Source organism: Paramisgurnus dabryanus, chromosome 13 (genome assembly GCF_030506205.2).
Source record: "Paramisgurnus dabryanus chromosome 13, PD_genome_1.1, whole genome shotgun sequence".
NCBI classification, from domain to species: Eukaryota; Metazoa; Chordata; class Actinopteri; order Cypriniformes; family Cobitidae; genus Paramisgurnus; species Paramisgurnus dabryanus.
The window spans coordinates 29,909,064-29,934,833 of record NC_133349.1 but is presented as its reverse complement, the minus strand read 5'-3'; the positions used below and the strand labels follow the sequence as shown (position 1 = coordinate 29,934,833).

Here is a 25,770-nt window from a genome sequence, read left to right as displayed (position 1 = left end):
TAAATAATGTTGAGCTCTGCTCTGATTGGCTGTTTCTTAGGGGCTGTTTACACTTGGTATTAAGATGTTTTCATCGATCGGATCACAAGTGGACAACGCTAAAGACAGGTGTAATGGTGTTTATCCGTGTATAAATCCGTTTCGATCGGATTGCTATGGTAGTGTAAACGCACATGTGGTTGAATGTGTTTGAACAGCCACACAAGAATGCATACTGTCCGCCCATTTATCTAATCTGAGGTACTAAACACAATGTTTTACGTCTTTTCTGACTTCTAGCGCGAACACAGGGTGTACAGCACCATCTTTAAGCTTTCATTGATAAAACTAAAGAGGCTGATCTCCGTAGTTTCATTTTGCAAGCGTGTGAAAGTTGCGCAATCTTATTTCATTATTGCGCTGAAATATAAGAGAAACCTCTAACATATACAAGTACAAAACACCAGGTGTCATGATCCTGCCTGTCTGTCATAGTTATTCATGGTCATGTGGCAGGATCGTGGCGGTACCCATGTTTTGTGTTGTAGCACATGGCCTTTTGTGTAGTGTGCTGGTGTCTTGTCTCTGGCCCCGCCCCCTTGTTTCCTTGTTAGTTATTCATTATTGGTGAACTTCCCTCGTTATCTTGTTTAGTTTTCCCTATTTAAGGCCCCAGTGTTTCTTGTCCTGTGCTGAATCGTTTTGTATCTTTTGGATGTTTGGTGTCTTTGACATAGTCAATTCAAGTCAAGTCTGTCCTGTGAAGTTTGGTCTTAGTGAGTCTTGTGAATGTTTTGTCTTTTGCCCCCACGTGGGCTCTTTTGTTAATAAACCCTTTTGAGTTCACATTCCCTGCACTTGGGTCCCGTTCCTCTCCGTGAGTCATGACAGAACGATTCAGCCAGTCAGGGACCCAGCAGGGTTTGTCGGGCTTCGATCGGACCATGATGGACCAGCTGCTAAGGAGGGCCAGAGCTCCATGGCGCCTGCAGCCGTCTGTGCTGCCTCAGCCGTCTGTTCAGCCACATCTACAGCAGTCTAAACAGCCACATCTACAGCAGTCTGAACAGCCACAGCCCCTGCAGTCTGCACAGCTACAGCAGTCTGCACAGCTTCAGCCCCTGCAGTTTGCTCAGCCACAGCAGTTTGCCCCACCACAGCTCCTGCAGCTGCCGCAGCCACTACAGCCGTCTGCGCACCAGCAGCCACTACAGCCGTCTGCACAGCCGCAGCAGCCTTCTACGCAGCAGCCACTACAGCCGTCTGCACAGCCGCAGCCACTACAGCCACTGCTCCAGTGTAGGCCTTTGCCCAAGCCTCCTTGGACTTTTCTCCGGACCCTTAGTCATGTTTACCCTTATGAACTTTAATTTCCTGTGTTTAGTTTATTAAGCATCACCATTGGACTTTGTTTTTCTAGTTTACTTTATTAATCTGTTGTCATTTTGTCATAGTCTGTGTCCCTGTCTTGTCCATTGTCTTGTGTACCTTCTTGAGGAACGCCTGGAGGCGTCCCTTTAAGGGGAGGGTACTGTCATGATCCTGCCTGTCTGTCATAGTTATTCATGGTCATGTGGCAGGATCGTGGCGGTACCCATGTTTTGTGTTGTAGCACATGGCCTTTTGTGTAGTGTGCTGCAGTGTCTTGTCTCTGGCCCCGCCCCCTTGTTTCCTTGTTAGTTATTCATTATTGGTGAACTTCCCTCGTTATCTTGTTTAGTTTTCCCTATTTAAGGCCCCAGTGTTTCTTGTCCTGTGCTGAATCGTTTTGTATCTTTTGGATGTTTGGTGTCTTTGACATAGTCAATTCAAGTCAAGTCTGTCCTGTGAAGTTTGGTCTTAGTGAGTCTTGTGAATGTTTTGTCTTTTGCCCCCACGTGGGCTCTTTTGTTAATAAACCCTTTTGAGTTCACATTCCCTGCACTTGGGTCCCGTTCCTCTCCGTGAGTCATGACACCAGGCAGCATGTTTACTTGCATCACAAGCAGCGGACTTCGACATAATATTAGTTTGCATCCATTTAACCCCGTCATAACTCCTGCTCACGTTAAAATGACAACAGAGAGGCTGTTTACACTTGGCATTAACATGCGTTTTTATCGATCGGATCACAAGTGGACGACGTTAATGCCAGGTGTAAACGGTGTTCAAAACGTTTTGAGCTCGTCCACTTTCGACCACTTTCAACCACATTCAGAGGTAGTTAAAACCCCTTTCGATTGGATTGCTTTTGTAGTGTAAACGCACATGTGGTTGAATGTGTTCGAACAGCCACACGGACCACCTTCTCTCCGCCCATTTATCTAATCTGAGGTACTGAACACAATGTTTTATGTCTTTTCTGACTTCTGGCGCGAACACATGGTGAACAGCACTATTTTTAGCAATTCATTGATAAAACTACTGCGGGTGATTTCCGTAGTTTCGTTTTGCAAGCGTGTGAAAGTTACGCAATCCTATTTCATCAATTGCGCTGAAAATTCTGAGAAAGCTTTAACATATACATGTACAAAACTCTGTGCAGCATGTTTACTTGTTAAACAAGCAGTGGACTCCGACATAATATTATTTTGCGTCAATATAAACTCATCATTACTCCCCCTCGCATTTAAATGACAGCAGAGAGACTCGCCCACCGTCTCGACAGACCACCACTCAAAGTTATCAGGACAGAAGCGGTCGAAAGTGGACAAAAGAGACTGTTTACACTTGGTATTAAGATGTGTTTTCATCGATCGGATCACAAGTGGACGAGAGAGGCACATTACGTTTACACCTGGTATTTAAATCCGTCTCTTTTGTCCACTTTCGACCACTTCTGTCCTAAATACTGTGAGGGGGTGGTCTGTGAGACGGTGGGCGAGTCTCTCTGCTGTCATTCAAACGCGAGCGGGAGTAATTATGAGTTTATATGGACGCAAACTAATATTATGTCGGAGTCCACTGCTTGTTTAACAAGTAAACATGCTGCGCAGGGTTTTGTACGTGTATATGTTAAAGCTTTCTCAGAATTTTCAGCGCAATTGATGAAATAAGATCACGCAACTTTCACACGCTTTTAAAAGGAAATTACGGAGATCAGCCGATAAAATTGATCAATGAAAGGCTAAAAATAGCGCTGTTCACCGTATGTTCACGCCAGAAGTTAAAAAAAGACGTAAAACTTGTGTTTAATACCTCAGATTAGATAAATGGGCAGAGAGAAGGCGGTCGCGTGTGGCTGTTTGAACACATTCAATCACATTTGCATTCCGCAACTCCAAAGCGATCCGATCGAAAGTGGTTTCGACTTCCTCTGGATGTGGTCGAAAGTGGACGAGCTCAAAACGTTTTGAACACCGTTTACACCTGGCATTAACGTCGTCCACTTGTGATCCAATTAACGAAAACGCATTTTAATGCCAAGTGTAAACAGCCTCTATGTTTGAGTCTGTATCAGATGAAGATACAGATTTTGAGGAATAATCAATTGTTTAGAGATTGTTAATGGACATTTTTGAGTGGCAAGTTGTTGTTGTTTTTTCAGTATAGACCTGCAAAACATAACTGTAACTTCAAAAGTAGAACTTCGGCCTAAATGCTAGCATATAGCATTAACTAGTATATAGCATTAACTAGCATATAACACTAACTTGGCAGTCACAACTTTGTTTTTAGAATGGTTACAACATTGTACTTAATTTAATGTTGGGGGATACATTGCGATGTCACAGTTGGTGTTATTTTGATATTGGTCTGTTTTCCAGCGGTCTTTTGCATGCATGAGGTTTATGTAAGAGGGAGGAAACAATCGTGTTTGAGACAATATGTCATTACCATGTACAGAACTTGTTTTTATTCATCTATGGTAAATACAGTTTTACATTCTACGGCACCTTTAGGTCTGGTCCAAGTGAAGAAACCAATCACGTGCCAGCTGGATCAGCAAATATGTATTATACCACAAAAGTACATTGGTATGAATGGAAAAATGAAGAAAAAATACCTACAAAAACATTATGTAATCAGAATTTTACAATTTTGCAAACACAGTTCTGGAAACTAAGCAGAATATAGAGTTTTGCTCATGCATGTCTAAATAACTTGCTACTAAGAGTAAATAAGTATTATGATTAATATATCAGAGTGCTTGTTTTTTAGCCAAGTACCTAGTAAACATGACTTTATTTCCAGGCAGGCTGAATGAAGACTGTGTGCCAAATCAGATTAGTGCTTTTCAATGTTGTGTGTAAAATGCATTACGGTAAGTGAATGCACTTTGGGTGGTCTGTCGGTGAAACTGACACGGGAGAGAGAGACATAAAATAAGGAAAAGCAGAAAATCTTTACGAGTGAGTTTCTCCTTGCCCATGTTTTTGTCTGCAGAATATTTTATTATGTGACTAGGTTTTAACTTTCAAAAAAAAAAAACCCAATGTAATGTTAGTGGTGCTTGCCTGTACAAAACTGGTCACTACAATGCCAGGGTGTTGTAGGTGGTAACCAGGGTGTGACTACTGTACAGTTACTGAAGTGTCCTGGGTGGTTTGTAGATGGTTTAATAGATGGCCAAAGTCAAAAGGGACCACCCCAACTGTATGATATTCTAGTCCCTATATTACATTTTTGAGGGGACTTTATCAATTATGTAAATCTGATCATTTAGAAAAGTAATAGCACACCTCTTCTTGACAATCTCCATACTGACGCCTCTCATAGCACACATGATTAAAGTGTATTGTTTTCTGTGCGTGTGATGCTAGTTTTGGAATGAATTGGCCTTAATTAATAACTCAGGACTGATTTTGTTTGCATGTGTGTGTTTGAAAGATGGATAGTAAAAGAGTTTGTTTCCGGACCTGAGGGGTTTAACTAGGTTCACAAAGAGGACAGATACAATGGAAAAACAAGGAAGAGTTTATTTCATAAGGGCAGAAGGTTTCACGCTCATGATGTGTTTATAAAGCACCCATACTGTATTGTTTATTTTTGTTTGTGCTAAATATTGTCATATGTAGTTTATTTTGCAACTGTAGCTTTATGACCACTATAAGATAATATTTTTGTTATGATTGGCTAACCTTTTTGCACGTGAAAGGGTTAGCAGCACACTTTGTTGTTGTATATCAAATAGTTGTTTATGTAACTGTGGGTGGTCATATAGTTGTGATGCATGATCATTTTCCAACATGCTGTTATTAAAGTTTTGTTTTCCATAACACTTTCTCTCTTGTTTTCTTGTAGTGGGCCTCGAGCAACAGTGTGAGTTGACCTGCCGACCCATCGGGTATCGTTTCTACGTCCGCCAGGCGGAGAGGGTACGAGATGGGACTCCGTGTGCGAATAACACACCCAATGCTGTGTGTGTGGGAGGACGCTGTCTGGTGAGATAACACAGTCCTGAAACATACTTTACTCCTTTAAAATGATAGTTTCACCATCCTTGGCAGGAGATCTGTCATGCTTTGAAGCTTTTAAGTGAGTGTGCAGTTATATAAGTCTTTTTCCATAACTTGCACCTCCAAAAGTCCTGCGTCTGCTTTGATACTTGTTAAAAAGAGATTCAGTGAAAACATTTTAAACATAGCATTCAAGATCTGTAAGTCTAGATAACTAATTGTCATTTTATGTTTTTCTACTTTAATATATGTTAATAAACATTTGCAGAATTTCAACGATAATGATTATGAGGACAGTGTTCTGGATATGTAGATCTACAGATAAATGTATTATACTCTGCTTATTTATTTTTAATAAAAGAAAACTTTTTTCTTTCTTTGTCTCTTTCAGAGTGATGGTTGTGATGGTGTGTTAGGTTCAGGGTTGGTTCGGGATCGCTGCGGTGTGTGTGGAGGTGAAGAGGGCACCTGTCAGAAGATCACAGGCAGTTTCTTCAACACGAGCGTTCCACTGGGTTACCACAAAATCCTGGAAATCCCGCCGGGAGCCACAGCAATCAACATCACAGAGAGACGAGCCAGCCCCAACTATCTGGGTACCAACCATTCATTTTACATATCATTGCTTATAATTTCATTTCTAGCATTACCTAGCCTCATGTTTTGACTTCCTTTCATCTGTGGAAGTATTTTGACTAAGTAATTAAAGGAAAAATGCAGATCCAGCTGGTAAATAAACCCAGACAAGGTTATCAGGACCATAGAAATTAGCATTAGCAGCTGTTTCTATTTGTACAAGACGGTATGAAACCCAGTGTTGCCAAGTTGGGGGTTTCCCGTGGAATCAGTTTACTTTAAAACTGTTGACATGAATGTTTTTCTCGCAGATCAAATTAAGTATTTTGTTCACCTGCTGAAAAATATTAAGGTAATATTACTTTATTTATGAAAGTAACATTTTGCTATTTGGGAAAAGGTAATCGGGATAGATTTGATTTGTATGCATATCTGGCAACCCTGCCAAGCTCAAGAGCAAGAAACTGACTGTGCGCCAACATCCGTACTACTGTAGGCTGTATTTAACAAATGTTACGTGCTGCTGTTAAGACATAAACATTTTAACTGCTTACACAATAAACCAAGAGGAAAGCATTAGCCTACCCCATTAAAAACTGTATTTTTGATAATTAACTGGATTTTATGTATCCGGTGTTACCAGTTTTAGTGGTTGTTATTGGGGATAACAGAACTCTAAATGTCATCATTGACCAATCAGAGTCAAGTATTCCAGAGTGTAGTGGAATAATGAACGTTAATAGGACTCTAATGTTGCAAAAAAAATAACAAAAATCTACGAGGCAGTTTCTCGGACAGGGTTTAGATTAGGGCAGGACCAGGCCTTATAGTTATATTAGGACATTTAAGTAGTTTTTACAAACGTTCCTTAAAAAATCATTGGAAACACTTCATAAGACTGACATGATACCTTCATGATCATGACGTGACACGTGTCATGAACATGAAGGATATTTTATGCACATTTATGACAACTGTCATTAAGTGTCATTTGTTTAATTATGTCTTTTGTAATGCAAAGATGACATTGTCTGAAATGTCTTTGTTATGACAATTTGACATAAACCAATACATCATAACTTGTCATAAATCTGTCCTAAACATAACATAAGAAAACCTAAGAAACTACCTGTCTTTATGGGTTACCATTTTATTAAAATGTCATTTAAATATCATTAAGTGTTAATACTTTGTCAAAAAACTAAATGCAACAGACACGTCAAAAGATTATACTTAACTTTATGTATGTGCACAATACATACAAAACTGACAACTGACAGAACTTGTTCTTCCTCACAGAAAGGGTTTTGATATTTTCTGACATAAAACAAAAAAACGAACAAAACATTTAATTAATTTAATTTAATGTATTTAACTGCAGCGATTAGGACCCAACCCTGCATGGCTTAACCCATTATTGTACTGTTTTTTATTATTATTATTGTTATTATTACTCCAAATGCAATAAAATATAATTTATCAATTTTAATTATTACAATTATTATTATTGAATGGTCGATTTTTATTTGTTTATACAAATGGAGTAAACTTAAAAAAAAAAAAAACATTATGAACTGAAGAATATTCATGACGTTGTTGTCAATTTGACAGATTCAAAATTCATCTATTTGACAGAGTATTAACACTTAATGACATTTTAATGACAAATTATATTTCTACCACTGTAGTTGAGGTCAAGACGCTGTTATGAAACTATTTGACAGAGTATTAATGCTTAATGACATTTTAATGACAAAGAATATTTTTATCACTGTAGTTGAGGTCAAGAAAAATACAAAAACAATGGCACTGATATATGTTTAATTATGTCAGTACAAGATGTTTTCAAATTAAAGCAGCTCAAACATGCATTTTAATCTGGGACTAGTATAAACCCTGTCTGAGAAACCGCGCCTATATGACTTGTTATATTGTTCCACTGAAAATCTTTTCCTCCCATTGCTCTTTAATCTCTTTTGCATTTGTATATGGAAAAATAGGCACATGAAGATGTTATCATATAGTTTAAAGACTTTGAAATAGCTCAAGAGTCACAAAGACTGCTTTCATTGTGTTTTTTGTTGTTTCACTTTTAAACCATTCATTTAAAACACAGGGTAGGTAGCTCATAAATTAGCCTAATTTACAAACAATAGAAGGTAAATGGATTTTTTTCTATGACGTACGGTATGACATTTACGAGTGTGTGTGTGCATGTATGTGTGTGAACACACGTAAACCCACTAGCTTACATCACAGATATAGGTATGTTAAGGGCTGCTGGTGTGAGACTACCATGAATTCAGCATTGTTTTAAGAACACCGAGCTTACAGAGACCATAGCCAAGCTGTGACCTCCTGCCAAATACCCAGCTTATAAACAACAAGACATTAAAATCCGGTTTCAAATTCATCACAGCTGCTGTGAAAACGGAGGAACACCTTCATTCAGAAAGTTGATTGATGTTAATTCTCTCATTAGATCAGTCATGAGTCATAGTTTTTGGCGTGTTTCTGATATATTCAACCTTAATATTAGCCTGAACACGACTCAGGAATGCACATCCTCATGAAAGACAGTCATATGTGTGTAAGATTTCAGGACCTCACTGGGTTTAATGCAGGATTAGGTCATGTGGGACATGTCTGTGTTTGTATCTCTGTACACCCGCTCTGTTTCTGTCTTTGTGCTTTCGCGTGTGACTGTGCCTTGAAGGCAGAAAGCTGAATGTAGACCAAACAGAAAGTTACACTTGCAGTACTGTTAAAGGGGTCCTACTACACTTTTTCAGAGTTGTGCACATAAAGACTTGCCATTAAAAGATCTGCAAAGTTACAAATCTCAAAATGTACTTCAAAGGGAGATATTCTCTTCAACAGAAAACAAATTTCCAGAGCTACAACGAACGTAGGATACATTTATTCTGCATATTGTGATGTCACAATTTCGCTCATATAAATAACTGCGCCCAATAAGCAAAAACGTTGGATGATCGATCTACAAGGCCTTTAGGTAAAATATCATGGACCAAGAGATGTCATACAAGGATCGGTCTGTGCTGCACCGAAAGTCAAAAACACCTATTCCTGGTTTAGGCTAGATGGGATACAGTTACGGCCCTAAATCTCACCGATGTTGGGTTTAGGGGTAGGTTTGTGGGTAGGATTAGGATGAAAACAGCGGTTCTGGCTAGATGGGACACAGCTATGGCCTAAATCTCGTAAAATTTTGGGTTTAGCGTTAGGTGTGGCGGTAGGATTAGGATGAAAGCAGCTTTTCTGGCTAGAAGGGATACAGTTACAGCCTAAATCTCGTGAGATGTTGGGTTTAGGGTTAGGTTTGGGGGTAGGAGTAGCGGAAAGCAGCGGTTTTTGCTAGATGGGATACAGCTACAGCCTAAATCTCATGAGATGTTGGGTTTATGGTTAGGTTTGGGGGAAGGATTAGGATGAAAGCAGCGGTTCTGGATAGAAGAGATACAGTTACTGCCTTAATCTCGTGAGATGTTGGATTTAGGGTTAGGTTTGGGGGGTAGGAGTAGCGGAAAGCAGCGGATCTGGCTAGAAGAGATACAGTTACTGCTTAAATCTCACGAGATGTTGGGTTTATGGTTAGGTGTGGGGGTAGGGTTAGGATGAGAACAGCGGTTCTGGCTAGAAAGGATACAGCTATGGCCTAAATCTCACGATATGTTGGGTTTGGGGGTTAGGATTAGGATGAAACAGAGGTTCTGGCTAGATGGGATACAGCTACAGCCTAAATCTCACGAGATGTTGGTTTTATGGTTAGCTTTGGGGGAAGGATTAGGATGAGATCAGCGGTTCTGGCTAGAAGGGATACAGCTATGGCCTAAATCTCACGATATGTTGGGTTTGGTGGTAGGATTAGGATGAAAACAGCCCTCACCTGGCGAGAATTCACAAGATTTCGGCTGTTGCTGTATCCCTTCTATCCACAACCCCAATTCCCAAAGACCTTGTTTAGCTTGTTCAGGAGAGTTTTATTAGGGTTGGAGCTAAACTCAGCAGGAAAGTGGACTTTTTGGGCCAGAGTTGAAAACTTCAATTCTATACATTGGTTATCTGCGAGGGCTTAAATCGATATGGCAAAAGTGATGCCATTTTTAGCGTTATACCTGTGAAACTAAACCTCACGGTTATGGTAAGGCGTGGTACATTTCCAACACAGTGAGTGATCAGTCTTAACCCCAGCTTGAGGGGGTGATTTAAAGAGACAGGAGCTTCAACAGAGCAGACATAGGAAGAGATGTGCTGCAATAATAAAAATTTTTGAACAACCATGAAAACCTGTTCTAGTTGACACAGAAAAAAACATAATCAAGACTTTGTTAAAGGGTGTAACAGGGTGTTAAAGGGTGTAAACCCCTTTAAAAGAAAATCATGACCTAGATTTTAGTAATGAATGATGCACTTTTAGATGTAAATTTAGATGTTATGTAGTAGGCTGTATAATTGTAGTTTCCTGATATTCTTGCCCTTTCATTCCCTTTCATTGACACATGTTCGTTGAACTCATACTGAAAGAGCTCTGTAAATTCCTAATTGCCTATAATGTGTGATTATGGTAGGAAACTCATAAAACATCAAGATTTTCAGAGCCTTACGGCACAATTCAGATCTGTAATTATCGACAGCTAAAAACAGCTTTAAATGCGGAGCAGCTTACCAAATCAGATTCTACTTATCAAATCAGGGAATGGATCAGAGAAATCTGTAAAGTCAAAAGTATTGAAACCACAGAAAAGTAATAAAGATCGTTTATTTAGCTGAATGTTTAAACTGCTCTTTCCCAATGAAAACCTCTTGTGACCAGGCACTAGTGATAAAGCTCCAATATGGACTAAAGGACCATAAAACAGCCCCTACCCACTTTTCCAAGCTAAAGCTTGAAATATAACTATAATAGCTACAAAAGGGAATTTAAAAGCTGCGGTGGAGGGAAAGATGTGATAAGTCAGTGCTCAAGTGACTTCAGTTTCACACAAAGCTTCAGAAAACCTGAAATAGAAGTCGAATGGACTCTCTATGGTGATTTTTGGAGTTTGACAGATGTCTTTATTGTATGCAAAAGAGCAGCATTTACATTTTAAGAAACAAGTTAATGAATTTTGATATGTGTCTGTGCAGCCCTGCGCAGTGGAACGGGTCAGTCTGTGGTGAACGGACGGTGGGCGGTCGATCCACCTGGCGAGTATCAGGCCGGAGGGACCACCTTCCTGTACAGCCGCCCAAAAGCTGTTTCTCAGGAGCAGGGGGAAGAGAAAGGCGAGTCTCTGACCGCACCTGGACCTACAACCGCCCAACTGCAGTTATATGTAAGAACACACATACACACACGGTCATATAATATATCAGGATCATGTGGAAAAAGGTAGACGGGTTTGGCTCAATTCTGTGTTGGAGCACGAACTCTAGAGAGAAGAAGGAGGTTTGTTGGAGTAATGGATAGATTGAGGCCACCAGGTGTTTATACTCTTGTATGGTTTTAATTGATGAGATTCATGAGCCCTATTCCTTCTGAACTTTTGTTTGAAACTATCAAAGATTTTCCCTTTTTATTAAAAAAACTTGGAGCACAGTGGCCCCTAACTGAAAATTTTAGGGGCACAACCAGAAAATTTAGGGGCACACACCGTAAATCAACATGCTAACCAAATATTCACATTTCCACTGTATTACTAATAAATACTTTAATGATAGATGCAGAAAGTACAATGTGTTGTTTCAAATTCAGTGTCACATTTTATTTTGCACTTTTGGAAAAAAAGGTCAAATTTACTGGTTGCACATGTGCGACTGGATGTAAAATTCAGTGGCACACTCTTAAATTTTAGGGGCAAAATGCCACCATTTGGGGGCAGTCTGGAGCCCTGTATTAACATTATCCAAAGCGACTTACAGGGTATTATGCGGTTAACATTTTTATCAATCGCTGTGTCCCAAATCGCCTACTTCCATACTATAAAGTAAGCAAAAATCAGTATGCGAGGGGAGTAGTATGTCCGAATTCATAGTGTTCGAAAAACATTAAGAGAAAATTACCTAGATGACCTTCTACTTCTGGCTAAGTAGATTTTTTAGTGCGCATTTGATGGACACTTTACTATCTCATGAGTCCATGCAAGCTTAGGAGCCACTAAATATAATATAGTGGAAAAATACCAGAAATCTATGAACCTCTTTAAGTGATTTAGGTACCAATAAATGCATCCCTTGTTATTTAATTTACTTGTTTAACAACGCATACATAAATTATGATTGCGGTTGTTCGAATAACGTTTTACGGTCAAAATACATACAGGTCACATGAAAATAAAAACACTATATAGAATGTAGTCTTTCAACAATAAAGCAGTAGGTACTTATGTACGTACATGCTGTCACAGTACACGATATCTGATGCAGCGAATGTTTGTGTTTCCTTGGGATCGAACCCATGAGATTCGCCCTGATATAGCTGTTAGCTACAGTAACAGGAGATTAGCCAATCAAATCACGTAGGGACAGTTGTAGTCTAGTGGTCAAAGATTCTGGCTTGTTGTAACCCGAGAGTTCCTGTGGTTAAAGGTGCAATGTGGGACTTTTAGCGACACCTAGCAGTGAATGAATAGCAACCAATCACTCAATACGCATAGTGAAGCTACAGTAGCCGTCACAGGACAAACACATCATTGTCTGAAACAACATAGCGGCAAAACGCAACCTATAGAGTTTATTTAACACTTGTTTTGTCTTATCTTAAATTATGCAAGTTTGTTGAGGCTTCCTAGTAGTGCTGCACAATTAATCGCATTGCAATCGCAATGTCAGCCTGTGCGATTATATGACAGCAAAATGTTGCAATTATATTAAATAAATAAATGTGTGGACTTGTTAACACAAACCTTCTGATAACAGTTTGATGATTTTCCTTGCTGTTTAAAAAAACAAAGAAAAATGAACAAAAAAGGCAGTGCACGTGTGTGGTGTCACTTATACCAGAGCGAAGATGGATGCAGAGGAGGTTGACAGTGATCTGATAGCTAAAAAAAAAACTCTATGTGTGTTGTATGGCGGTATTTTGGATTTAGGATTACTGACACTGAGCAGTTGCTACATCACGTGGCAATACGAAAACATTTCTTGTTTTACAAATACACATTTTAGCTAAACTGTGTGTGGATTTTCCTTAAAACCCATCAAGTTGACTCATGATACCATTTAAATATAATCGCAAACGCACATCGCAATATTAGCATCAATAACCGCAATGGGAAAAATTACCCAAATCGTGCAGCCCTACTTCCTAGTGGTCCCGGCCCCCTGGTTGAGAAACACTGGATTTAAAGGAATGTTCCAGATACAGTAGATGTTACACCATATTGACAACATCTGTGTCATGTCTGTCACCACTGAAGATCCTCAGCCCGCAGGAATTCAGTTAATGTCAGTAATACCACCCTCGTCCCTTCGCTACAGTGACGATTACGGAAACTTTACGGCTCAAATAACACGCTGTTTCTATTGATTTTGTAAAGTGCTATGACAAAAACAACAAGCTTCAGATTTCTGCTTTTACACGCTCTGAAATGTCTCGCCTCATCGACTTCCATTGTTAGTGCGCTACATTTACAGACTATAAGATGAGTACAATTTATCTTCAGGTAAAGCAGCATGTGACAGATCTCAACAAAGGTACAAAAGCTGTCATTAGGGCAGTACCCCTTAAAAATGTCTTAATATGTACCATTTATGTACTGATATGTGTATTTGAGGGACTCATGTAAACTCTTTAGGTACAAAGTAATTTTTTACTGTGAGAGAACCAGAAATCAGTTCAATTGTAAGATTGTAAGAGAAAAATGTTCATGAGAAACTAAGTCAAAACATTATATGTGGTTTCTAGGAAAAGTCTCTACAGTATGACCCGTTTCAACAGGAAGAGCTGTTCAGTGTAAAATTGTGAAGAATTATGATTTCAACATTGCATTTTAGTACATTTCAATGTTGTATGTAAATGAGTGTTCAGTATGTGAAGGTTTTATGTGTCCTTCCTTCACATCAGTGATATATGGCAGATACTGAATGGAATGCAGTCATGGAGTGAAACAGTACTGTGCGGTTTATTAACCAGTTTCACTTTTCTTTTGCTCACTCTAGATTATTTTCCACAAACAGAATCCAGGCATAGACTATGAATATTACATCCCAGTGGAGAAACGGGAAGAACTCATAGAAATCAGTAAGTTTTCCTCTCTCTCTCTCACTAAATCTGAATCTATTGTGTTTATGTGCATGTCTGTATGTTTTATTTGACCATTTCTCTCTCATCTCTTATCGGCCGTCATTGTGACCTTTTAAGGTCATTAGAGGAAAATAGGCCTGTGATTGTTTGTGTGTGTTTAAAGAGGATGATGTGTAGAGTTTTTGGAAGAGGGTGTGTGAGATAAAGCACAGAACATGACTTAGATTTTAGCTTTGTTCAAACTGTCCTGAAGAAATGTACTTGTTTTTTTACCTTAGTAATGTAGACTAGGGATGCTCCGATCGATCGGTATCGGTCGATAACGGCATTAAATGACTCGATCGGTAGGGGTATGCGGGGCAAAAAGTAACTCGGGTTAGTTGTAACTCGGACTGTTTACATTGTTGCACATGGTTGAGCATTTTGTTTTTCCGCAAATTATTGGAAATGTATAATGTTTTTTCCAGAGAGTTATTAATGAACGAGTGTTTTGGAGGCATGTAAGATAATTTTTTTAATCATATGTTTTTTTCGGTTTCTAAGTTGGGTGTGTAAGATACCAAATCCAATGCTATGTCATATTAATCAGTGTCTTGTTGACTAAAACATAGCATCGTTTTGAAATATGTCTGCAGCTCTTAGAAACTTTTTTGGTGGGCTTGAAAATATTTTGACCCAGCGGGGTTAAATGTAACGCTGTGTTACAGCTAACATCTCAGCACTTATGATATGAAAACAGCTAACATTAGCGTAATTCTTGCCGTTGTTTTATATATGTGTCTGTCTTATCAAAAATCGTGTGTCAAAATGTATTTTTTGTTCATATCTTTAATATTGATTGAATAAGGTAACGTCAAAGATTGAAATCATAATGAAATGAATGGCTGAAATCAGACAATCTCAGAAATTGAGTTTGAAACTGTAGTATGATTATTACAGACTGGGTCACATATAAAAAATGTTTTGTCATAATTGTGCTGCTTTTTCTCACATATTTAGACATTTGTATCCATTTATAATTGAACTATTGTTAGAAAAGGGCTGGATGAATGAATACAGTGTGGATACCTGTCTATTATAGACACATATATATAAACAATATCCACTTTAAGTATATAGACAAAATAATATTGAAATATTTGCCTGCAAACTTAATTTTTAGCAAGTGTTACAACTAACCCCCTGCCTGTTACAATGAACCCCACCTACTTTATGGGGTAAGTTGTAACGTTTGCACTTCTGTCACATTTGGTGTAATTGTCCCAGAATGGTAAGTCGTATAAACAAACTTCAAATGTTCATTTGTAGCAGAGATCTGTGTGTTGCTTGTGTAAAAATATAATTAATCAAACTCAATTTTTTTGAGGTTTGGTTGTGCCCCGCTCTCCCATACCCACTAAATTTGCCAATCTCATGAACAATCTTTCTGTTTACTTTTGTCACCATAGGGCTGCAATTAGAGACCATTTTTACACAGTGTGAACATTTTTATAACCCATTGCTCCTGTGTGACGTGCAGATTTGGATTTCTCTCTCTGCTTTTACAGAGATATGTGTATTTTCTATGAGGACACGCTCCAGTCCTAACCGCGCGACGCGTCTTCACATCCCCATCAAACATTGTATACGACACATATCTATCGCAGACAAATGCATCCAAATGCTGAAAGTTTTAAAGTTTTGACAGTTTAATCTTTCATTTTCCTCACAGCTGCTCTTGTCTGCGTACACCCGACCGCCTGTCATCAGTGCACGTGTACAGAGCGATTTCTCTCACGTCTTAAAGCTACAGTAACCTAATTCATCTCTCAATGAAATCACTCTCTGCTCTTGACTAAAGAACTGTTATACTTCATACGAATGTGTGTATATTTAATTCATAGAGTAAAGACTGTGAAATGTTTTATTTTCAGTACTTGTAACAGACATCAGCCTTTTTAAAGGCATATTAAATTTCTCTTTGCAGATGAAATATTTTTTGTGCTAATTTAGTTGAATCTCTATTAAAACAATAATATACCTAATTACTGCAAGTAATATAACAAAGGCAACATCTATGGTATTAATTTATCTAGAAAAAATTTAACAGCTACGGTCATCTAAGAGCTTGCATATCAGCGTGAAGAATCTGAATCGGCATTGGGATCGGACGATCATGAAGACATCAGATTGGTAATCGATATCGGCTGCAAAAATCCTGATCGGAGCATCCCTAATGTATACCAGGGATAAACACCTTAAACTAGCACACCACCAGGAACCAACTAAAGGGTCATCCTAAGTTTAACAGAACCCCATAAATTAAACCTCATGGTTTTGATGCTTGACATTGAAGGGATTTGTGCCTGATACCAAAGTTAAGTTTAAAAGCTCTGCAATTTGAATGTCTTGTTCACGAGTTTGCATAAACATGTAATCAATACCGCAATAAAGCATCTTTTGGCTGGCTGACCGAGGGGAGGGCTCCCCAGGAATTTTAACCCAAAGTAATCCCCCCTCTTTTACTGGGATAGATTTACTAATGAAAGTGAGGTGATGGGGTGGAGGAGGGATGCTGTCAGCGGACAGAGGTGAAGGACGGCTATATATATAGAGACCTCTTCACGCTGGTTACATGACCATGCTCCTCCCAAACTCTTTTTTTTAATCACCATGTACATTGTCCTTAATAATTACAAAAAAAATCACATTATTGTTTAAAATAGTCAATTGTTCAAATATAATATGTACACTTTCCCAAAAGTTATGTCAATATAAGACCAGTTTGACAGAATCAGTTACTAGACTAGTTGCTAATTAGAATTTTGAAGCTACATTTTGTAGTAACCTTCGATGTTGTCTAGGTAGGGAGCTCCCTCTGTTTGGAAACAATTTTGAGTTCATCATGCTTCTCTCTCTCTCTCTGTTTTTAGGTGCCGTTGAGATCCCTGCCGCTTTCTCTCCTGTTCCCTCCTCGCCTCAGTTTTCTTTACAATCCTCCTCATCATCTTCCTCCTCATCTGATCGATGGCCACCCGAGAGGCCCCGCCCACAGGGCACCGGACCCCATCGTAATGCCAGGATCCCTCCACGCACAGACCTCCCTTTGGACAGTCAATCTCCTTTCGTGTGGCGTCAGGGCGCATTAACAGAATGCACTGCTAGCTGTGGCAAAGGTCAGAGGAGACTATTGTGACTTTTTTTTCTCATCAATAGACTGATTCAAGTGCAAACATCTTCAAACTTTAAGATAGAGGATTAACGGTGTGTTTACATCTAATACGAGAGCTGGCTGGCCAGAAAGCATGAAGTCATTGCCCACTGACATATAAAGAAAGCCAAATGGAGAGAGCTGTGGAACACAGCGTGCTCGGCAGTTTCCTTGTGTATATTTGAAGGAGTTACTGCGTGTTGCCAACAGCTCGTCTCTGTTTTTGATTAACCTGATTTTTGAGCATGTTTTTGATCTCTGCCGCCCCCTTGTGGTGAATTTATAGACTTTTGAATGGTGGTTTGTGTGTGCAGGCTCGCAGTACAGAGAGATTGTGTGTGTGAACAGACACACAGATCAGGAGGTCCACGAGAGGAGGTGTGACTCCGCAACCAAACCATCCCCAGAGGAGGAACCATGCAATGTTCACCCATGTCCACCATTGTGAGTAAATGTGTGTGCATATCATGGACAATTTAAGGGGCGAGCAAAAACAAAGGCAATGCGTCTGGTGTGGATCAGGGCACTGCAACTAAAATTGTCATGCATATTTATTAACACTATACTCATAGAACAGATGTGTTAAAAATAACACACCAGTGTTAGTTGTCCCAGAATCCACGCATCTGTTTTATTATTGAAACAACACATTTAGTGTTACTTTTAACACAACTTGTGTTTTATTTTAACACAAAATGACACATAATAACTACAAATAATGTGTTAAAAGCATGTGTGTAAAAGATGTTTATGTCATTCTTTCTTCCGTCGAATGGAAATTACGTTTTTTGAGGAAACATTCCAAGATTTTTCTCCATATTCATGGGTACCAAAGACATCACTTCCACTACGCACGCCGCCATATTTGTGTCCATCTTAGCAGCGAACACAGCACATCAAATGTGGTAAATGATCACATGTATTAGTTTAAATGAGGGCTTACCCTGATTGTACAATCTGGAGTCAGATGGCGGCTTCCAGCCATTCCCTCCAGTTGTGTGCGATCGCGGAACAGCGCAAAAAATCAACAAAATGCATTTTTTGGGGGGGGATCATGCATTATTTGTCATATTCTGTATTAAATATTTTTAGAAATTAAAAGGGTCTCATAAAAAGAAATTAAATATAATATCTGTCATTATAAACAGAGTAGACAACTTGGTGAACATTTTTGGCTTTCATTTACTTACGCCAATAAACCATCCCTCTCTAGCATGCTATATCATGTTACCATAACAGCCCTGCACCAGACATTGAATCACAATCTCTGAGTACGCATAAAACTATTATCTCTACTATATTTCTGAAATTATAATACGAGAATACACATGCAAAAAGTCTTTGTGAAACCTGCGTGGGGCACCTGCTGTCTCGTATAAATTTGAAGCAATGTCATAATGTATTACAATTTATTGTTTTGAACTCCATATAAAAGTTGCTGGAACATAAAAAAGTCTGCTGTCCATAACATCTCAGCGGGAACAAACGTGCACATGCCGCACGCCTATCAGATCTGTGATCTCCTTTCAGGACTGCACTTGAACGGTCACATACGCTCATAAATAAGTCAAAATGTCCATTGGCAAAAATGCATAAAAAAAATCAGTTTAGGGAAAAAGTGGTTAAGAACGTATGAATCCACGCATTACCGTAGGCTTTTAAAGTGTCAGCTGTATGTTAATCAAAAAACAATCTGCTACTTCATGTTATTAAATTGTCCGTTTTTATTTTATTTGATCACTTACTGTTTACTTGATTATTAGGGCCCGAGCACCGAGGTGCGAGGAGTCCCCTATTGCTCTTCAGGAGTTTTTATTATTGAATTACTTGAAATCTTTTTACTATTTATTTAATATTAGGCAAGCATTTATGTTATTCTTAGTGGTCACTTCTGTTTGAAGGCAATCATTTATTCCGCCGATTTAACTCATTTGAAACAGAATACAATTTTAGTTTAGGTTTGCTCTAGCGACTGTTGTTACATCCAACTACAAAACATATCCCGGGCAAATTGTAATCTTGTTGTGAACCTCATGGGAGTGTTTTATTGATCTGCATCTGGTATTTGTGGCTGCTGTGACCATAGACTAAAGCAGAGCGCCCAGCTGTGACCGGCAACAAAACACAGCGACGTCACATGGCCCGGATAAATAGTGGACCTCAACGGTTTGCAGTTGCAAAGCTCTAAGCGGTCTTATATAGCAACACGATTGTCATTTTTTACCAAAAAATTAAAAAATATGTACTTTTAAACTAAAGCAGTGTTTCTCAAACATTTTTCAACCCAAGGACCACTTTATCTTACAATTTTTTTCTTAGGACCACCTAACAGAATCCCACTCTAACACGCCCCCAAAAAACAACAAAATAGGAAGGATAAGCTAAATTTAAGTATAATATGCAACTGTTTTTATGTCAAAAACTAATTTTTTAAATACAAATGCAATGCTATTTTCAGAAATTATTATATGAATTTTATTTCTTTTGAAAAAGTAAATGTGAAATGAGTTGCAACTTAATATGAACAACAAACTGCACATGTGGAAAAAAAACTGCAATTAAACATACTATAACAGCCTAGGTCCCACTTAATGTCATTCCAAAGAGCCATGAAGTCACAATAAAATGCTGAAAAAAAATTCCCCTTAATTTCCAAAATCACTGAAATTACAGGGATTTTACACATGAAACAAAAACTGGTAAATCTGTGGATTTATAGAGCTGTATTCAGTTGACGCTTGATCTTTTCTTTTGACTCCTCTTTGGTTTAGCCACCGATCCATTTTTACATTATTAAAACAAAATGGCAAAACTGATATCACAGGTTCGCAAGTGCATTAAAAATCTACTTGAATAAGTGACTATTTTATATAAACACTTGCCTAGTTTAGGTCATCTTTTGGCGGACCACTGGGGGGGTTTGGCGGACCACTAGTGGTCCGCGGACCACACTTTGAGAATTACTGTTTTAAAGGGACAGTTAGTATGATTTTAAGTGTTTTATTAATCAAAATCAATGTCTTTTTTCATAAATATGTTCTCGTTGGTGTCAAATGATCTCTGCCAATGATCTGACTTTTCTTTCGCGTTTTCATTCAGAACACGTGAACCAGCTGAAAAGGACAAGGAGATCAGCGAGTACATAACGGCTACCATAGTTGCAACATACATTTGGAAAAGCGAGGTGCTAGAGAGCACTGTTCGTTTGAATGCAAAATACAATTTCACCACTAGATGGGGGAAAATCCTACTTACTGGCCCTTTAAACCACAACTTGTGTGACGTGCCTGCGTAAGCGTTCGTATTACGTAACCATTTCGAAAGGTCACACATGACGTATTGAAAGCACACATGTATGCACCATTTTAACTCATTCGCCCCCAGCCTTTTTTTTGTTGCCCACCAGCTTCAGTTTCCCTTCCCAAAAAATGTATATATAAAAATATATAAACATACAAATATATCAAATGAAGGAACAGACCCTCTGCTTTCAAACAAACAATAAACAAACAAACAAACAAAATGGGAAAAAACTTTCATCCTATCTATATTTTTTTCTCTGCTTATAAACTCTAAATATGAATATTATTATTTTTTTAATATTTTTTTGCAAAAAAGCTGAAATAATTGCATTTTATTGTAAAGGAATTTTGTTAGTAATCAGATAAAAAAAACATAAACGCAGTGTAAAATGAATAAATAAATGTTTGCTTCAGTTTTTTTATAAATAAGGTAAGTGCGCCATCTAGTGGAAAATCGGTATTACAGATAACCCTTAAACCTCATCAGTAACACTTTTTTATGCAAATGTTTTCTCTTAAATGGGAGATATCATACATCATGCCTGACCTAGTGCAAGATGAGAAGTTGTGGTTTAAAATTACTTTTTTTTTGCGAAAATGATGATCATTCATTATATAAGACCCTTATGCCTCGCTTGGGATTGTTTACAGCCCTTTAGCCCTGCAACTAAACCGTTGAGGTCCACTGAAGTCTACTATGTATATTGAGAAAAATCCTGGAATGTTTCCCTCGTAAAAAATGTAAATTCTTCTCGACTGAACAAAAAAAAGACATCTTGGATGACATGGGGGTGAGTAAATGCTCAAAATTATTTATGAAATTATTTATGATTCCTTTAACCTGTATATGCATGTGTGTATAGCTGGGATATGGGACAGTGGTCGGAGTGCAGTGTCTCTTGCGGCCGGGGGGTCCAGCAGCGACACATACAGTGCAGACAGAGTTTTGGGAATCGCTCTACAATGGTTCACCCTCAGCGCTGTGCAAGTCTCACCCGACCCAACTCCACTCAGACCTGCATCCCTCGTGTCTGCTCCCACTGGGAGATCAGCACCAACTGGAGCGCGGTAAGACATTTAGGTGTCCACTGAATCATGGGAATGTTCAATTACATGTTAATGAATATAAATATATTTTTCCTCAGTGCTCAGTGGATTGTGGAGTGGGAAAGAGAACCCGGAGCGTTCGCTGTGTCAGTGACTTTGGAAACACAGTGAGTGACAGGGAGTGCAGTGACAGGCTCCGCCCACAACGAACCGAGGACTGTCAAATGGGTCCCTGTGTCACAAACTGGTACTTCACTGATTGGACTAGCACTGTGAGTACTAACCAATGAGATTCGTGTTGTACTGCCCAATAAATGTTTTAATAACGAGTTATTCTCTCTCTCTCTATCAGTGTTCTGCGTTATGCGGGCCAGGCGTACAGAGGAGAGAGGTTGTGTGTTTGTCCAGAGGAGGAACGAGAGAAGGAGATTGCGTGTCGGAAAAACCGGCTGATATGAAGGGCTGTAACGGGGGTCCCTGTACGCCCATCAATCTCTGGTACACTGGACCCTGGGGACAGGTGAGACAGATTTTAGGTCAGATTTTTATTTTTTATTTTATTATCTCACACTGGACTCATCTCTGTCCAACAGTGTAATGTCGCGTGTGGGAACGGAACGCAGCGCAGGGACGTCATCTGTGTGAAGAAGACAGGAAGTGACTTCACAGTGATCAATACTAAAGAGTGTTCACACCTGGACAAACCATCACCAGTACAGACATGTGAACAGGAGCCCTGCAAACCGCAGTGGTTCACCACTGAATGGAGCGCGGTAAGGATGAGCTTAACTACCCATCACCAGTAACATATTCTTTTCTTATACCATCACTCACTTTCTCTCTCTCTCTTTCTCGTCCAGTGCTCTCGTTCCTGTGGTGATGGCATGCAGACGCGAGAGATACGGTGTCTGACGGTGGACAAACAGCACAGCTCAGCCTGCGATCTCGAGTCTAAACCCGCACAAGAGCAATCTTGTAACACAATACCCTGCAGTCCGTTTGAAGGTGTGTGCTTGTGTATGTTTGCATGTTTAGGTATGTGAATAAATTTTTTAAAAATGAATAAATATTGTTTATTTATTTGCAGATGAGAACTGTAAAGACAGAAGACATAACTGTGTAACGGTGGTCCAGGCTCGACTCTGCGTCTACACTTATTACAAGAACGTCTGTTGTGCTTCCTGTACACAGAGTGCTCAGAGGGCCAAAAGACAGTGATCCTACAAAGGTTAAAGGTCACCGTGTTCAGACCTTATTGTAACCAACTGCGGAGCCAAAACTCAGTGACTAGTTCATACATCTATCCCAGCCAATCAGAGGCTGCGCCATTATTTTAATGAAATTTCAGCAGAAAATGCCGATATGAACTGAGATCAGGATCCCTTTAAATGTTATAAGTACTCATTAGGGAAGATTGCAAGCAGATCTGTGCTCACATCAGTAGCTTTATCTCCAGTGATGAAGACTGACCACAATACTATCAGTGAGGATGCCAAATACTCAATCATACCTTTAAATCTATACAGTATGCAAGCAAATGCACTGAGGTCACAGGTCAACATTCTTATATGGCACTTATATGAAGATAAAGTTTAACTCTAGAAGTTTCAATCATACGTTTGTCACACTTCGTATGTATTTTATGAGGTGGCTAATTCATATTAATCACACAACCACATTCATACGTTTTTGTACAAGTGCTTTCGCCCCGTGGTGTTGGTAGGGGTGTGAAATCATTATTGTTTTAATAATAATCATACATATTTATACGATTCCCTTCATACGAATTATACAAATTAGCCAGCTTGTAAAAAACTTATGAAATTCTGTGAGTAAAAGTTGACCCGAATGTTCGAGACGTGCCAAGTAAAGAAAGAATTATGGTGCAAGCAAATTGCCATTGCTGATAATTACGTTTTACTCACGAATGTGAAATGTATTTATTTTGTACATATTTTATGTACTGTTAATGAAGAATAGAAATGAAATTTTCCAGGAAAAAACATTTACTGTAGCAGGTTTATGAGGAGACAGGCTTGTGTGAACTATAGAGGCAAGCTACATTTCCCTTAAAGGTGCAGTGTGTCATTTTTTGAATTTTTAGGCAGAAATGCAAAATAAAATACAAAACTATATTATCAGGGGTGTATAAAGACCTTTCATAATGAATTGTTATGTGTTTATTACCTTAGAATGAGATGTTTTTATCTACATACATGAGGGTCCCCTTACATGGAAGTCACCATTTTGTGCCGCCATGTTTCTACAGAATTTTTTTTATTAAGTTGTCTCAGACGATGACATGTTTGTCTGGTGACGGCTACCGTAGCTTTTCTCTATGTTTTTTCAAAAGCGAGGGGTGAGCAGTGAACTGAGCCATTGGTTGCAATTCACAACTTCACCACTAGATGCAGCTTAAATTTACACACTGCACCTTTAACTCTTTATGAGAGCATGAGAATGAATACAGATCATAAAGCAACAACTAAACACCTGTTCATGCTCTTTTTTTTGTTGTATTGGTGCTTTAACTGCACCCTATTTTTGAAAAGTGCCTTTTTGTTCATCTTTTTATACCCAATCACTTGAACACACATTTGTAAAGATCATTTGAAGGATGTGATGGCAGCAACAGTCTTTTACATGAACATTATGGGGCGGTTTCCTGGACAGGGGCTCATCCTACTCCCAGACTAAAATGCATGTTTGAGCTGCCTAACTTGAAAAACATCTTGCACTGAGATATCTTAACATATCGGTGCTATTGTTTTTTGTAAGGTTTGTTTGTAAAAATTACTTAAACGTTGTAATATAACTAAGGCCTAGTCCTGGATTAATCTAAATCCTGGTTGGGAAACCGCCTCTATATCCCCAAACATTCCCTTTGACCTCAGTCCCTATTATGTCTTCTATCCAAATGATGGAAGAAATTTTGAATATAAATATTACAGTATATGTTCTCGTGTGTTTTTTTTTAAATTTGACATATTTTAATCATTTCTGAGCTATAAAATCTCTACGTATGAGATTCATTCTTTATTCTTTTACAGAATGAACTTGAGGTCAGTTTTATCTGAATGTGTCAGTCATTATGTGTGTCACTAAGGATTCAGTCTGTTTTTTTTTTTTTTTTGCCCACAATGTAATTCATAAATGCCCATTCAAACACTCATTAACCACCGTTTTTTTATATTATTATTATTATTATGAGATGTAAAATTTCTGTGCATTCCCTGTTTTGTAATATATAATCCAAAGTCCTGCTTCTGCATTTAAGACAGCATTACTAGTGTTTTGTATTAACTTTAATACGTTAAAATTGCTAAGATGTAGCGTTATATATAAAGTGTTATTTTTCATCCAAAGCAACATACAGTGTGTCAGGATCAAGCTCTGGTTTAGATAATATCTAGTATTATGTATAAACATGTGAAACTTTTTTTATCAGCTCATAGTTATAACCACTAGGCTACCACAACCTCTTATGTAAATGAAACAGTGTGTAAATGAGCAGAATGCATAATGAATATTGCAGACGGGGTGGATTTTGGTTCTGAAAAACCTCAAAATTAAGATTTGAGAATGTGTATGTATGTTTGTTGTGTTTGAGAGTTTATGTATATATTCTGTATAGTATCACATACATTTAAACAATTACCTGATACTCTTTGAAAGGATAGAAAGATCATTTTATATATAAAACCAGAAACATAGTTATTTATCTATGAGAAAATACATATAATTTATTTTTTTCTTAAATTGATCAGTTTTTGGAAATTCAAGATCAACTTGTTTTGATATATTTTTGTTGCTTTGTTATGAAATAATATGTGTGAATCATTATTCATAATAAACAAACCTAAAACTCCTGCTTTGATATCTGATTTGGCTTATTTAAACTTGCAATAATGCTTCTGCTTGTCCAATTATCCAAACTATAATTTTTCATGCACTGCTAGAGCTGAATTATGCTGTGTTAACACATTTGTTGTTCCAATAATAACACAGAGATGTGTGTACTAATTTGGTTATGAGCGTTTGCAGTTTCAAACC

General features: G+C 38.4%; 1 protein-coding gene across 2 annotated transcripts in view; it reads left to right on the top strand.

Moving 5' to 3' along the window:
* The window catches only part of adamtsl4 (ADAMTS-like 4), a 71,777-nt gene extending 46,190 nt beyond the window's left edge, over nt 1–25,587 (top strand). For both annotated transcript variants that reach the window (XM_065246333.2, XM_065246335.2), the window contains exons 6-17: nt 5,203–5,342; nt 5,749–5,953; nt 11,082–11,269; nt 14,094–14,175; nt 17,091–17,333; nt 17,683–17,812; nt 21,534–21,738; nt 21,816–21,989; nt 22,070–22,237; nt 22,311–22,490; nt 22,578–22,722; nt 22,805–25,587. In XM_065246333.2, coding sequence (XP_065102405.2) covers nt 5,203–5,342; nt 5,749–5,953; nt 11,082–11,269; nt 14,094–14,175; nt 17,091–17,333; nt 17,683–17,812; nt 21,534–21,738; nt 21,816–21,989; nt 22,070–22,237; nt 22,311–22,490; nt 22,578–22,722; nt 22,805–22,935 — 1,991 coding nt within the window. In that variant the 3' untranslated portion in view covers nt 22,936–25,587. The remainder of the gene's footprint in view (nt 1–5,202; nt 5,343–5,748; nt 5,954–11,081; nt 11,270–14,093; nt 14,176–17,090; nt 17,334–17,682; nt 17,813–21,533; nt 21,739–21,815; nt 21,990–22,069; nt 22,238–22,310; nt 22,491–22,577; nt 22,723–22,804) is intronic.
* The last annotated feature ends 183 nt before the right edge of the window (nt 25,588–25,770 follow it).